The following is a 14,364-nucleotide window of genomic DNA, read 5'->3' as shown; positions in this document are numbered from 1 at the left end:
CCTGCAGGTGCCTGGGTGCTCTGTGCAGCCTGGGGAGGGGGTGCGTGGGGGTCACTTCCATAGCTGCGCCCCTCTGGGCACCACAGCTGCTCAGAGTGGGTGGTGGGGGCGGCAGGGAGCAATCCCGAGCATGTCCTACACGGACACATTCCTGCAGACGTGCTGGAAACAACTGCCCTTCAGCAGCTTCTTCCCTGCAAGCTGCTCTAGGATGGCACGGTGGAAACTTATTTAGAGCAACCGAGTGACGTGTCTGTAAAAGCAAAGGCATCGATTTAATTGTTTGGAGTACATCTGCTTGCCAGCGTTTCCACTTTCCCTTTTGTGCATTGAACAGAGACTCACTGGAAGGGCTCTCACAATGCAGTTAGTTCCCAGCTCAGTTGGACAGTTTTACTATTTTTTCCCTCAGTTGTTTAATGGAGGATCTTTCCATTGGCCAGATAAAGTTGCTAAGGCCTGCAACTTGAAGTTTAGTTTTTGAGATGATGGTACATTTTAGTAGTTTGATGCATCATTCCCTTAATGAACTTGATATATCATGTGTGTTTGGCTTACCTCTCCTTCATGAAAATAAAGTGGTAAAATTTGTTTTCTTTTGAGGGAGGGAGCTAGAAAGCGTTGCTTTAGCTACTCTTGTGTTTCATTTGTTTGGGTTTTTTAAAACCTAAATACTTCCTAAATTTTGTACTGCACGTATATGCATGGGCTGGTGATTAGGATGAGAAGCTAATTCTCACTGCTTCCAGTGTCCCTGTGGACAGCTGCCCCTGGGGCTGCTGCTGGGCAGCTGCTCTGGCTCTGGTTATGAGGGATCCAAGAATGTAACTTTTCAACATTTGTCTTTTTATAAAGCAGCTTTTTCAGTGGATTTTGTGCATTGGTGCTAAGGTTCAGGCCATTGGGTTGTGAAGGGGAGCTAGACACAAGAGCCCCTCTCCCCCAGGGGCTGGCTGGAAGTATTTCCGTGGAAGCTGAATATTTCCAGATTGTTTCCCTGGCGCCGATGTTTTATGCTGCTGTGAATGTGGAGGGGTGGCTGTCCCAGATGGCTGTCGTGGAGGGCTGTCGTGGAACAGGTCATCTGGAAAGCCCCTCTAAAGAGGGGATAGGGCAGGGAGGGGAGTGAAGGAATGGCTACAGCGTTTCAGGCATGCCACGTGCAAGCAGCCACTCTTCTTTACTTCTCTTCTGCATGTATGTGGCCTCTGCTAGAAAATTAGAATCAGTTACACCACTCAGGGATTAAAAACTATTATAGTTGGACTAAAAAAAGCATTTTGCTAATGAGTTCATTACACAGTTGTGATTTTGAGGATGCTGTTTGACACTGCAACTTGTGCCTCTCAGTTTCTTTGCTCCAGTCCACCACTTTTTAGGAAGAAGATTCTTCTGAGCCAAACTTTGTGACTAGTCCCATCCAGTGAAGTGAAGTGAAAATTAACATTTACTGAACATCTTCTCCATGTTTTCTGTATTCTCTGTGATATTCCTGATTCCTCTGTATTTCTGTGATCCTTATGTGGCAGCAATTGTGATCCTTGCTTCTAAGGATGTGATAACTCAGGCGGTGGGTTAATATTAACTTGTCGAAGGTGGAGTAGCAAATGTGTCACAGAGCAAGGTCTCCCCTGTCTCCTGCTTGTCTCTGAGTCATTTGCATGTAAAAACTGATAACACAGTCTGCACACCTACTGTTAATGCTGGGTTTATCTAGTTTTAACAAGCTTTTAAATTTTATTCTGTCAAGTTAATTTTAAGTGGTTTTTTTTTTTTTGTTCTTGTTGTTTGGTGGGGATTCTTGTGAGTTTGTCTGCCGGATTGGCAGTGTTTGAGGGTGAAGTCCTTTATTTGTTTGTGCAGTGGCTACAATATGCATTTTCTCAAACTTCCCCATTTTTTCCTTTTCTTCTCAGTGTAGGGGAGGCTAAGTGCAGAGGAGTGCAGGCATTTCACGCTTTGAGTTCTCAGAGAATTGCTATTAGATGACAGTTTCTTGAAACAGGAAAAGCCTTTACAAAACGCTGGGTTGAGACAATGTGATGAATTTTATGAAGTCAGTGGGTTTGTCTCAGGTGGAGAAGAGGTTTTTTTTGTTGTTGGACTAGTGCAGAGTCTCAGAGGTGCAGATAGGAGTGGCCAGACGGTGTTTCCTTTGGGGTAGTCCCTCATGATAGCCATTTTTGATGTCTGACCTCTTTAACTGCATGACCTGAGGGTAGGTGGAGGCAAGGTCGGGGTGGGGAGTGGGATGAAAGGCAGACATCAATTAAGGTATTGTTTGTTGCTGGGTTTGAATGTCTGCCTCCATGCTGAGATCCGGGATAGAGGACAGTGGTCAAGTGCTTGTTCTAAGGCAGGAGAAATGCTCCAGGGTGGGTTGAGTAACAAAAAGCACACTGCACTTAGCCCAGGGTGAAATGAAAAGGATTCCAAGCTGCCCAGAGTACCCAGGATCATGTTGATTCACAGTGGTTTGACCATGAAAAGGTAACAAAGTCTTGCTTCTGAGGGCTTGCAAGGCTCTTCTGAGGTTCCATAAAGACCTTTGGAAGAGGCTGTCTCACTTCAGCAGCCCAGGCCTCCATCATTTTACAGCTTGAAACTCTCTCCTTTCCCTGTGCTCCGCTTCCTACACGCTAAGGAAGTGGCACGAAGAGGCACTTCGTACATCCTAAAAAAGATTGACACCACACTGGAAAAGGAGTCACCATCTCCTTGGCTTGCCTTCAGATATAGCTATGGCAATAGTTAGAAATGGAATCACTCTAAACTCACTGTCAGTGTGTGTCCAGCAAGCATGCATTTTATGGTTTGTGGATGGCAAATGTCTGACAGTGATATTACTGTATATTTAATTCAACACCAGAGCTAAATAGTTACCTTGTTATCAGAGTTCGATGCCAGAGTCATTTTTTGTGTAAAATGGAAAATGGAAATCAGTGCAAAAAACAGAGATGCCTTCCCTGCCATTGCTGCCATGGCACCATGGTCTTCTGTCCCTTTGGCAGAGCTGAGCCAGTCAAAATGCCTCTTGGACCAGCAGCTGCTGGAGAGACCTGCTGCTCATGTAGTTTTGATGTCAAGCTCATGTTGCAATTGCAAAATCTCTGGATTTGGAAAATTCTGATTAAATATTGATGGTGCTGTGTTCAGACAATGATGAAAATATTTCATTTACAGTCTGTTCTTCGCAGTGTTGGGTCTCAACTGTTTGGTGAAACTTAGAAGTTCCTGTGGAGCATCTGCTTTTACATGCTGTGCTCCAGAGGCTGCAGCCTGCTGCAGCTTTGGGGTCAGCCTGAGCCCCCCGCTGCTGGCATTTTTCGTTTTCCTGAGGGAAAAAAAAATCCTTTTCATTGTTAACTCGAGGGGGTTTCCTAAGCTTGCTTTGTGAGGGAGGGCTTGCTTCTTGAGCCTGAACATTGTGCAAAGGGCATGCCCTGCTGAGCACATTCATTTGGTGCTTAGAGTTTTCTCTTTAACTTCTGCAAAATTGCAGTTCATTCCTAGGAAGGATGCCTGTGGACCTCTGTACAGATGCATTTTTTTAAGACACGAGGATAAAACGCGCATCTCAAAAAGCTGGGCTGTTTCATCTCCGTGCACAAGTTTCGTTTGATGAATAACAGAATCTCTATTAGCCAGAAATAACTCGATTTTGTTTTCCATGTATCTGGTCTGAGATGACGCTAATAAGAATAAATTAGGAGTGCAGCTGAATAAAATTCAATATGTAAAATTAGTGTGCTGATGTCTCAGGCAATGGCAGTGACTACGGGGGGAGCAGTGGGACTGGAAGGGGAGGCAGTGCAGAGCCGAGACTGCGTGTAGCGGCCAGCTGAGGCGCAGCTCTGGATCCTTGATAAAGTGGGAGCAAGAGGGTGAAAATAAAAAAAGGGGTGGTGGGGGGAGATGGGGGAAGGATGGGAGCGGTGGGAAAGCCGAGCATCCTGATTAGCACGAAAATGCAGCACTCATTTGCAACTGGAAGGAGGCCGGGGCCGCCGGGGAGGTGCGGCGGGAGGGGGCGGGGGCAGGGAAGGTGCCGGGATCTCCTGCTGCTCCGCCGGCACAGCCGCTGGAGACATGGGAAGGAGAGCAAGCACCTGCTGTCTCGGGACTTTCTGGAGCAGCCCAACTTGGAGAGCGGAGGAAAGGAGGGGAACAAGAGCGGAGTAACTGCTGTGGACAGCAAGAAAACCTTTTTCGTCCTGCGCAAAGGAGAATAACAGCTGGGGTGCTTTTTTCTCCTGCTTGTTGGAAGTGCCTGATTCCAGCGGACAGGGTTACATGCGAGGAGGAGAAACTCAGGCTAAAGAATTGTAAATTATTTCGTCTGTCAGAAAGATCTAGACACATTTAAAGTGATTTGAGAAAAAAAAAAAAGGCAGGGGGAGAAACGCGGAGAAGAGAAATTTGGTGTGCGGAGTTTGAACAGGTTCAATCTAGCAGTCACCTTTCTGCAACTCCTCCTTTTTATGGGATTTCAATTTCAGGATCGCAGTTCAGCACCTTGAAAATGGTGGTTTTCATCAACACAAAGCTTAAATCTCTCATGAAACTTTTCAAGAGAAAGAGTAAGTATGGCTCTGTTTGCTCACTCAGCTTTCAGGAGGCAGCCCAGTTCTGAAGGAAAGTCCAGGTCCCGTCGGCTTCACTTCTGCTTCCTGCAGCCTCTTTCTAAGCTTTTCTCTTTTTATCGTTGTGGAGTGTGTGGAGGCAGCCTTGTGAGGGACTTTAGGACCTCTGCTTTGGGACACAGTGGCTTTGGAAGTGCTTTGTCACGGTGATACTGAAGGAGCCAAAGTTCTCGGTGTGAAATGGGCAACTCGGTGACAAGGCAGGGTGTGCCGGTGTGTCGTGGTGTGCTGATGGTTTGTCGGACGTCTGTCTCTGCTTATGCAGCTATGGGCTTGTATCGCTGAGGTGTCTACCTAAAGTTTGTTTTGAGCCAAGGTTTGTTTTTTAAGATGTTCTGGTTTCAGAGTGGCTTTTCAAATCACGTTGATCTTCCTTTAAATCATGAAGGACAGACAAATGAGGCTAGAGAGAATTATTGGCAAATGTGCACACCACTTCTCTTGACTAGTTTTGATGACCATTATCGATCTGATGAGCACTGAACCTTAATTTTGCTGGGCAGGACAGCAGCCAGACAGTGGGTTTGGCGGCAGGTGCTTCCCTCCTCCTCTTCCTCCTCCAGCCTTACCCACTCCCCATCCGCTGGTTCGGCCAGGGAATGGTGTGGGTGTCTTTCACTGACTTTAAGTGTCACGTTTTCTGTTAGATGGGGGTGATTGATGCTGCAGTCAGGGAGGTGATGACTTCTCCGTTTTTCGTGATTTAGGTTCGACCTCTGGTGAGCAAGAACGGGGAGGGTGGGCACAGGCTGAGTGTGTATCTGCCCGTGTTGGAACCAGTATGTCTTGGGAGAAGGGGGCAGGATGCAGGACCAAGACATGGACATGAGGACACCCATTTTCAGACCATTCGAGGTCTGAATCTAATCTGAAATATGTGAGGGGAAGCAGTTAACAACCTCCCCCTCTACCTCAAGTCTTTTAGAAAAGAATAGGTTTTAGGCTTTAGCTCTGTTTTGAAGCGAGAGGCATAGCTTATTTTCCTTACAAATACCAATTGTTTCCATCTGAAATGATCCCAGTAGTGTTAAGGAAAGGGTAATTTTTCAAATGACAGGAGGCTGTTGCATCCTTTTTGCTTCTCAGTTTTACATACCACCTCTGCTATCACAAGGGCATCAGACAAACCACAAAGTGATGCCACAGGCCGTGTGGCAGCAAAGGGAGGGTGTGGAGCTGACGGCGAGCCTGGGGCAGTGGAGCAGTGGCGGCAGGGCAGGTGCTTGGAAGGCAGCACATCTGTAGTGGCTTTTTCTGCTTTGGGGAGCTAAAAAGCAGGGATGTGCAGCATGCTAGCTAAAGGCCAAAGAGTGCCTGGGGGATCATAAAATATGACCGCCAGCTGCCCTTTTTCTGTTTACAGCAGGGTAGAGGGATGAGGCTGTTCAACTGTATAAGTTTTTATTGATGATAAACTCGAAACAAAACACAGTGGCTGTCTCTTGGGAAGCATAGATGATAAACAGATCTTGGCAATGTGTGCTTTGGCTGTTTTATTGCTAGACTGTCTGAACTTGAGTAAGGTCTGTGTTTTATTTTCACGTTTGTATTGAGTGCAAAGAGGTGACCAGAGATAGCCCTCTTCAGTGCTGTTGTGCTGTGAGCAGTATTTGTCCATGGAGCTGCTTTTGTTTATATCTGCTTTCCACTCATGACAAAGGAACATAGCTAATTTATTTGCTTCACTGGAATCTTGTTTCTGGTGTGAGAAAGCAGGAGGTCAGACAAGGTTGTTTCCCAATAAAAATGAACCTGTTGTCATCTCTCATGAAGGCTGTCATATTCCCAGGGGCACCTTTGAGCCGAGCTATTCTGCACTGCACAGCACCTGCCATGATCAGGGAGTGGAAAACTGATTCCTTTTTGAAGAATGGGAGCTAGAGCGGGGTGGGGAAAACACAGTTGCAAGTTTAGAGTAAATAAAACAACAAATATAAAAATGGGAAGAGCAAAAGGTGTTTCCTACAGAACTAATTTTAGAATAGAAATGTAAGGAAGGGTTTTTTAACTGTCATGGAAGTGAGGTTCTAAGGAGTATTTTGGTGGCAAACAATGCTTCTTTAATTTTTAGATGACGTGTGACAATCTTACATGTGGGATTTTGTGATAGAGCTATCTGCAATAACATCTCATTTTCTTATTCTTGTGTCTCTCTGCAGCTGTTTCCAACCTAGATGAAGAGAGTAGATGGACTGTGCACTACACTGCTCCGTGGCACCAGCAGGAAAATGTCTTCCTACCCTCCTCAAGACCACCTTGTGTGGAGGACCTGCACAGACAAGCCAAGCTGAACCTCAAGTCAGTGCTGAGAGGTAAGACACCGCTACTCTCACAGAGATGTCCTAAAATGACAGTACTTTTTGCCAGTCTTTGCAAACATATCCAGATTGCAGGATTTGCAAGTTTACTTGTTTTTCTGTACCACTTGTAGAACATTAGTGGGATTTTCCCCCTCAAATGAAGGGACAAGGGAAAATTACTTTGCTGTGAACACATGAGTAAATGTGTTATCTGACAAAGCACTCTAAAATAGAAAAGTGTCTCTTGGCCTGTTTAGTCTTTGGAGTATTTCCAAAATGGTACCTTCAATTTCAGTAAGTCCTGAATTAGTCCATTTGTGGAGAAAAAACGCATTATGGGTGTTTCGTTTGGTGATTTCTTTTGTTGTTGCACAGTGTCATTTCCGGGATTCTGGCTGCTTGTGAGAACCTGTAAAAGGTGCTGAGGGCAGAAAGGGAAATGGGGAACAGGGCACTCACAAGGACTCCTCCAGTAGTAAAAGTGCTTGCTTGCAGAAGTGTTCAGCGTGTTTTTAAGGCTCAGTTTTTACCCACAGTACCTTCGCTGGGGCTGTACCTGTGCAGTCTGTCGTGCGAGGCATTGTGTTGTGTCAGTGCAGCCATGAGAACAAAGACAAGCAGCCAGCAAGGAGGCCTGCAGAATGTCTGTCCTTGGGCCAGACATAAAGTTTAAAATAACAGTATAATGTTCGTGTTCTGGAAAGGTTAACCTAGATTTTTCTTTACACTGGCTGTTTAACAAAGAGGGTTACCCTGCAAAGAGCCAACTTGTTCAAGTTCCTTTTTGTTTCAGCAGGAACTGCAAGTACTTGATACCTTGCAAAGTTAACCTGATTTAAAAGAATATTGTATTTTTTTATTTGATTAATGTGACATTTCTGCTTTTTAGACTTGAAGAAAACTTAATTTTGTATGTCTGAATAGAGAAGTGTTTGACAGCCATATTTGAGTTCTCTTGCCATTTCCCCAGTTAATTGATTTTCACTGTCTCTTACTAGGTGCTTTTTGTTATCATTTAATAGGCAAGTCTTGACAGCCAGTGTTATTGTCTCCTGCATGGCTTAGCAGATAGCCTGTGTGCCCTCTATACTTATTACTGGATTAATACATCTGTGCAGTTCCTTAGCTTTGAAACATTTTTTGTTCTCTTGCAGGCACACTTACCAGTCCTTTACAAAATAAAAATATTTATCAGTCCTTTACAAAATAAAAATATTTGCCTGCTTTAGTTTAAAAAGAGCACTGATTGTTGTTAGCTTTCTGTGAACGTGAACCACTCACTCTAATATTTTTCCCTGTTCTCTGTTTTGGACTGTTAAAAAACCCCAAAAACCTGCACAGGCTAAAATGCACTGATTTTCTTGAGTTTGATCAGAAATGTTTGTACTGCAGTTTAATGTTCTGTTTAAACAAATCTATATCTAACATATTTGTGTGAAACCAAGTAATATATGCTGCTTCCCCTTCTTACACGCCTGGAGTTGTTTTGGTCTGGTGGGATTTTTCTCTGGAGGTGCAGCTCATTATAAAAAAGAAGCTGTTGATTACTACTACAATTTGCTAGTTAGCCATTTGTGTTAAATAACCTGGCTTGTGTACATGATGTAGGACTGCTTGGTAATGAAGTGAGTTTCAGTTTCATGCTTTCAGGGTAGTAACTGAGAGGAGAAACTGTGATGATACCTTTGCCAGATGTCATACTGCTGACTTAGTGAATACAACTCTGCTATTTATTTATTTACTTATTTGTTTAACCTCAAGCTCTTTCCTTGAGCTGTGGGGTTTTTTCCCCCTAAGTGCAGTTTTAAAATAACTCCTTGCTGTTGCCTGGAACTGTCCTGAGAAGCTACAACATGAGCAGTATTAAGAGAGGCACTGAGTGAAGTTTTATCAGTTTTACTGTGCTGTTCCTTCAACCAGCAGTGTGAAATTAGGAAGGCATTGGTGCCTTAGAGATTTGAGTTAGAAGTTCTGTATCCAGAGCAGAGTTTCATTCTGTGTAAAAGCACTGTCAGAATTTTGACATAATTTTGACAACTGCTGAACGAACTGCTTTTCCACCTATTTCTTTAGAAAAAACAAAGTTTTCTAAAGCTTCTTTAATAGGTAGAAAGGAATTATGTGACCGTAAGGCAGAAGAGCTTGAAGTAGTCTTATGAGAAGCACCATTGGGTTAGCATGGGGCAGTTCTGCATGTCTTGGTCTCAGGATAAAGCTTGCAGTTTGCCATCCTTTTGGTGTTTCAGATTGTTTGGCTGGGGTAAACGGTGGAGCAGTAGGACAGCTGTATGTGACCTGTATGGGTGGTGGGGGAAGAATGACACTGGATGACAAAATGCACTGGATTCTGTGCAGAAAGTGGGATGAATCACTTTTGTCTCCAGAAAATGGTGACAACAAAGGGAAACTGGAAGGAAGTAGAACTAGAGCAATTAAGTCAGAAATGAAGCAGTATGTATGTACATCAGTAGAGAAATACGAGGGCAAAGGTATTTAAATGCCTCCCCCTGTAAATTTTTGTGAAATTATGAAATAATTTAAAGTTTTTAAGAATAGTTCAGACAAGCACTACTCAGAAGGCATTTGTGTATATTTAAGCCTATCTTTAAAAGAGTTTGGGAAGGAAGAAAGAACCTCTGGTGGTCCCCTTGAACCTGATAATGAAGATAATGAAGTCATGAGGACTAAGTCAGCAGGTATTGCTCAGACCATCAAAAGACAGATTTGAAAGTTTTCCAGTCCTATTCTTGTTCATATTATGAGAGCTGATGTTGTTGGTAGATAGCAGCTGTAGTAGCTTGAAGACTATTTCAGACAAGCACTACTCAGAAGGCATTTGTGTATATTTAAGCCTATCTTTAGAAGAGTTTGGGAAGGAAGAAAGAACCTCTGGTGGTCCCCTTGAACCTGATAATGAAGATAATGAAGTCATGAGGACTAAGTCAGCAGGTATTGCTCAGACCATCAAAAGACAGATTTGAAAGTTTTCCAGTCCTATTCTTGTTCATATTATGAGAGCTGATGTTGTTGGTAGATAGCAGCTGTAGCAGCTTGAAGACTGTTTGTTTCTGCACACGTGTCTCCCCTGTAAATGGAAAAGGAAATATAAAACGGAGGTAACAAATAGTAATTCACATGTAAAGCACATTTAAATCACCTGTCAGAGTATCAAATGTATAAGTTATTTCAAAATAATTCAAGCAAAGTATTTCTATCAAGGTATTTTCACCCATCTAATAGTAACCAGATGGAATCCTGGCTAGCTTCTTAGACAGTCAGTGCAAGGGCAAGCTGTGTAGGATTTTAACAGCAAATTCTTTACAGTGTGGGTCTAGTAAAAAAAAAATCTAGTGAAATAAATAGAAAGTTGTCTGTTATTTAGAATAAACTTTTAAGTACCACTTAAACAGAAGGTAATATTGCTACTTAAATTGGTTTAAGGATAAAAAGTTAGAGATATTAAAATAAATAGTATTTAACGTGTCTTGAGAAAATTAAGTACACTGTATGCTGATTTCTGCATACTTGTTCAGGAAGCAGTGTTGTGTTTGGAGGAGGAAAATATCTTAATTAATTTTTGTGCAGCTGATTATTTTACTTTGTATATTATATATTGGTATGTCCCCCGCTTATCAACACTGTGAAAATGGATGATGTATGTGACAGTAGATGTTGCATAGGGAGATATTTTAGGTTTTTCCCTATGAACTAAGCCTTTATAATTTTGAAATTATGGGGAAATAATGTGCTTTTCCTTTATGAAGCTACTTTCAAGTGTAAGTGGTGAGATCTTTCATTCAAATGTGTTCATAGCTGTGGTAAAGCTATTTTAGGCATGCAGGTGCTCTGCTGCCCTCTGAAGTTTTAAAAAGCAGTATTGTCCAGTAATCTGAATTAGAAAATAAACCTGGAAAGTTTGTGAGGCATAGTCTGTCTGTTCTTGAGACATATAACCTATATGTAACCTATATTAAAATTTAGAGTTGTTATTGACTAAAACCAATGGCTTGGTATATTAAACCCAGGCTGTGTTACTTGATTTTAAATGGAAGGTCTCAGTGGCTTAATATGATGGCTAGGGAGGAAGAGTAACTTCAGCTGCACTTCACAGTCAGGGTACCATTGCAATTTGATTTAAATGTTTAGAAAATGATAGAGTTCTTGGGTTGTGGTGATAGATACAATGTTTCTTCTTAGTGTTTTGTTTGCATTGGATAAAGCAGACCCTCTTTTCTTTGGGGCAGGAGCCAGGACCTTGGAGTGTCTGCTGAAGCAAATGGAGTGACATGTGCCATGCAAGATGCATGTTTTCTTACCCTCAGGGCCAAGCTGCTCTGGCTGGCCTTTCCTGAAACCCTGTCCTATATGGCCTTTTCCTAGTGTTTTCACGGGCACTTCAGAAAAAGGTGTCTCCCAAAATGCCGATGTTCAGATAGAAACAAAGCAGTATTAACCACTGAGGAGTCTTAACGTGACTCTGTGCTTTGTGTCACTGTTGTGTCCTAGGAACTCACGAAAACAGGAGATGAAGACAACAGATGGGAAGGAAGAGCTGGGGCTCTACATGGGGCCAGGATCCTCAAATCAGTCCTGTTCCCTTGCTGTGTGCTCTGCTCCAAGCATGAGGGACTACTCGACTTGGCTAGTCTCATGTTGCTAATGTCTGCTGAGTGTGTGAACTAGCCCTGAGAGTATGGCCTGGGCAGTAGCAGAGCTGTGAGTTTGATGTTGTTCAGAGTGGCATTGTTTCTTAAGGCAGGCTGTTGTCTGTGCTGGAGGGCCCAGTGCCACATACTGCAGTGTTTCCTGGGGTGTTCTTGGTCCATAAGGCTGAGAGGTTCAGCGGGTAGGGTAGCACTGTGGAACAGCTCCCATCCCTGACACAGTGCAGTGACAGATCTGGCCCATGCATGGTCCTGTTTGAGGGAGCAGTGTCTGAGGAAGTCTCTGAACTGCAGTGGTCTTCAGCTGGGAGCACAGATAGAACAGCTGTAGTACATAGTAGTGACACAAATATTTGGCAGTAAAAGTAAATTGAGACTAATCCTCATTTTGTGAAGTGTGTTAGACTCTAAAATTGACAAGCAATAAGGCATGAAGCATGAAGATAGGGAGGAGACACAGCTCTGTTCTAAGTGTTGCTTTATTTAACTGCTTGGGGTGTATTTTAATTGTGCCTGTTTACCTTCTGAGCAGGTTTGTGGCATCAACAGTGTGTTACAGGTGGAGGTCCAATGTCCTAAATGGAAAGCCTAAAGTTTAATCTGGAATGCATTGGCCTTGGATAATTTTGCAAGCTATGATGAAGTGAAGGAAGAGAAAAAAGAATTCGTACCATGTACCTGAACTCTTAGGTTCTGTTACTTTGGAACTATTCTAAATTCTCCCTCAGATGTGGATATATGTCAGTTTCAGTGATGGGAACCAGAGCAGGGCATCTACAGTGGAATTTCCAAGGGGCACTTGTCTTCCAGTTCCTGCAATTAGCAATGTAGAGCACTTTCGAATTAAAAAAAAAAAAAAAAAAAAGTAGGGGAGTGCAATCTCTACTGTTGTATGTTGTCATTTTTTTATGAGCTGGGAGACAACAGGCATAAAGGGCAGAGATGGAATAACTGTATTAATGTTAAAGGTCAGACACAGCTAGACTGAAATGATGCCAGACTATTAGGAGATACCCAGCTCCTGAAGAGTGCTGTGGACACTCTCTGCACTGTTGAAGTTGCAGATGAGGAGCAGTGTCTTGTCACTGTCCAGCCTGGTTGTCCTTTCCAGCAGATAAGAAGGTGTCGCTTATGTACTGAGGAAGGTGTTGCTGTAAGTAGTGGGAGCAGTCCACACGCTGATTTTCATTCCCTTTTCAGTCTGTAACTGCTGAAACTTCCTGCACAACTGCCTGTACTTTGTGCCCTCCCCCCAGGGAAATTGTGTTGATTCAGGCTACGTACATAATATAGGGCTCGTTGTTCCAATGCCTGCGATGATTCATTTATTATCTCATCTTCAGAAGAGCTGGATTTGGCTGACTCTAGCTTCTGTTTGGCTTTGTTGGCCAAATTCAAGGAATGTATTTAAGCAGCAGTGATTGAAACACTTGATTTGTTTTCCAGAAGACATCTGGTTAGCATTGTCAAATAAAACAGGATTTAAGTAGTTAGTCATAAAGCCTCTATTATGTCTTGCTTCAAGACCCTCCAGACAGGTATGTGTTTAGCCTTTGTTTTCTCAGTGCATCTGCCAGATCACTGTTCAGATGAGCAATATTAGGGTCAGACCTACTAGTCGATAATCCTGCTGAGAAGATTATGGACTTAAAATAATCTTATGTTTCATTAAAGAGCTGCAAAATAGGGGGAAACCACTTCATATTAATAATAGCTCTGGTTCAGGTTCAGAGAGATGTCAAGATGTGAACTCCCTACCAACTGGAAACCTTAATGAAGTAAAAGGCCATTAAAGGCTAGGAGTAGACCATATGTTCCTGAAAGGCCATGGAGCTATAAAATCAAAAAATAGAAATCAACCTATTTATCATTATTTTGGTTTAAATTGTGAAGTTACTATCAGAGGTTCTGCTCATGTATCCTGCTTTTTTTACTGTTACTGAATTAATTCACCGTACATCTGTTGATGGTTTTGGCCACGTTCCATACTCCAGCTGCCCTTTCTAATAAGGAATTTCAAAAAGGAAATACTCAAATGAAACAAAACAGAATTTGACCAAGAGCCGCACTGCATCTGTTTGAAAGCTGGTCTTGTGCTGCGAAATTGAGCTACTTGGAAGCATCTAGGTGGCCTATTTTTAGGTTTAGTTTATATAGTGCAGTGCTGAGTGTAAAAACATAAAGAGTGGTTATATGTAGATTGATTGCATGATACACATGAGCAGTGAAAGCAATTCCAGCGAAAGGGCTTAAAGAAGATAACATTTGTTTCAAAATAATACAGTTTTTTTTTTTAACTAGATGAATGTGTTTTTTTAGGCAGCTATTACTGATGGATTATTGAACCCATTTCAGATCCATGTCTTTAGTAAAAAGAATAAATTGAAACCGTTAACTCTCTGTAGCAGTTAAGTTTAAGTACTGGGTAAAGCAACTTCCATCACAAAGAATACTGAACTTTCAGTTGATTTCATTTTTGCTTTTCTTCCTCCTTACTCTCTTATATTTAGGATGTTATGTTGGCAGCATTTGAGATTGCTTTATATATAAAATGTCCTAGGAGAAAAAACAGTGAAAAACCCCTTTGTATTTTTATATTAGCTGTATTCAGTTGTCTAAGAAACAGCAAATATCCATTAAAAATGCTAGAGAAAAAGCAGGGAGTGTTATTTTAATGCAAGCATTAAAGATAGAAAAGGCAGCAAATACACTGTTACACTGAAGACATCTTGTCACCACTAAATGCAGTCATATAAG

General features: G+C 42.5%; 1 protein-coding gene across 9 annotated transcripts in view; it reads left to right on the top strand.

The window, feature by feature from the left end:
- The window catches only part of NHSL1 (NHS like 1), a 176,466-nt gene that overhangs the window by 119,842 nt on the left and 42,260 nt on the right, over window positions 1–14,364 (top strand). For 8 of the 9 annotated variants that reach the window (XM_039707442.1, XM_039707441.1, XM_039707440.1 and 5 more), the window contains exon 2: window positions 6,803–6,955. In XM_039707442.1, the coding sequence (XP_039563376.1) occupies window positions 6,803–6,955 (153 nt within the window). Of the gene's footprint in view, window positions 1–4,108; window positions 4,581–6,802; window positions 6,956–14,364 lie in introns of those variants that run through there. The other variant, XM_039707445.1, reaches the window with a different exon arrangement.

Source organism: Passer montanus, unplaced genomic scaffold (genome assembly GCF_014805655.1).
Source record: "Passer montanus isolate IOZ18808 unplaced genomic scaffold, ASM1480565v1 scaffold2, whole genome shotgun sequence".
Lineage (NCBI taxonomy): Eukaryota > Metazoa > Chordata > Aves > Passeriformes > Passeridae > Passer > Passer montanus.
This window is presented reverse-complemented; position numbering and strand designations above follow the sequence as displayed.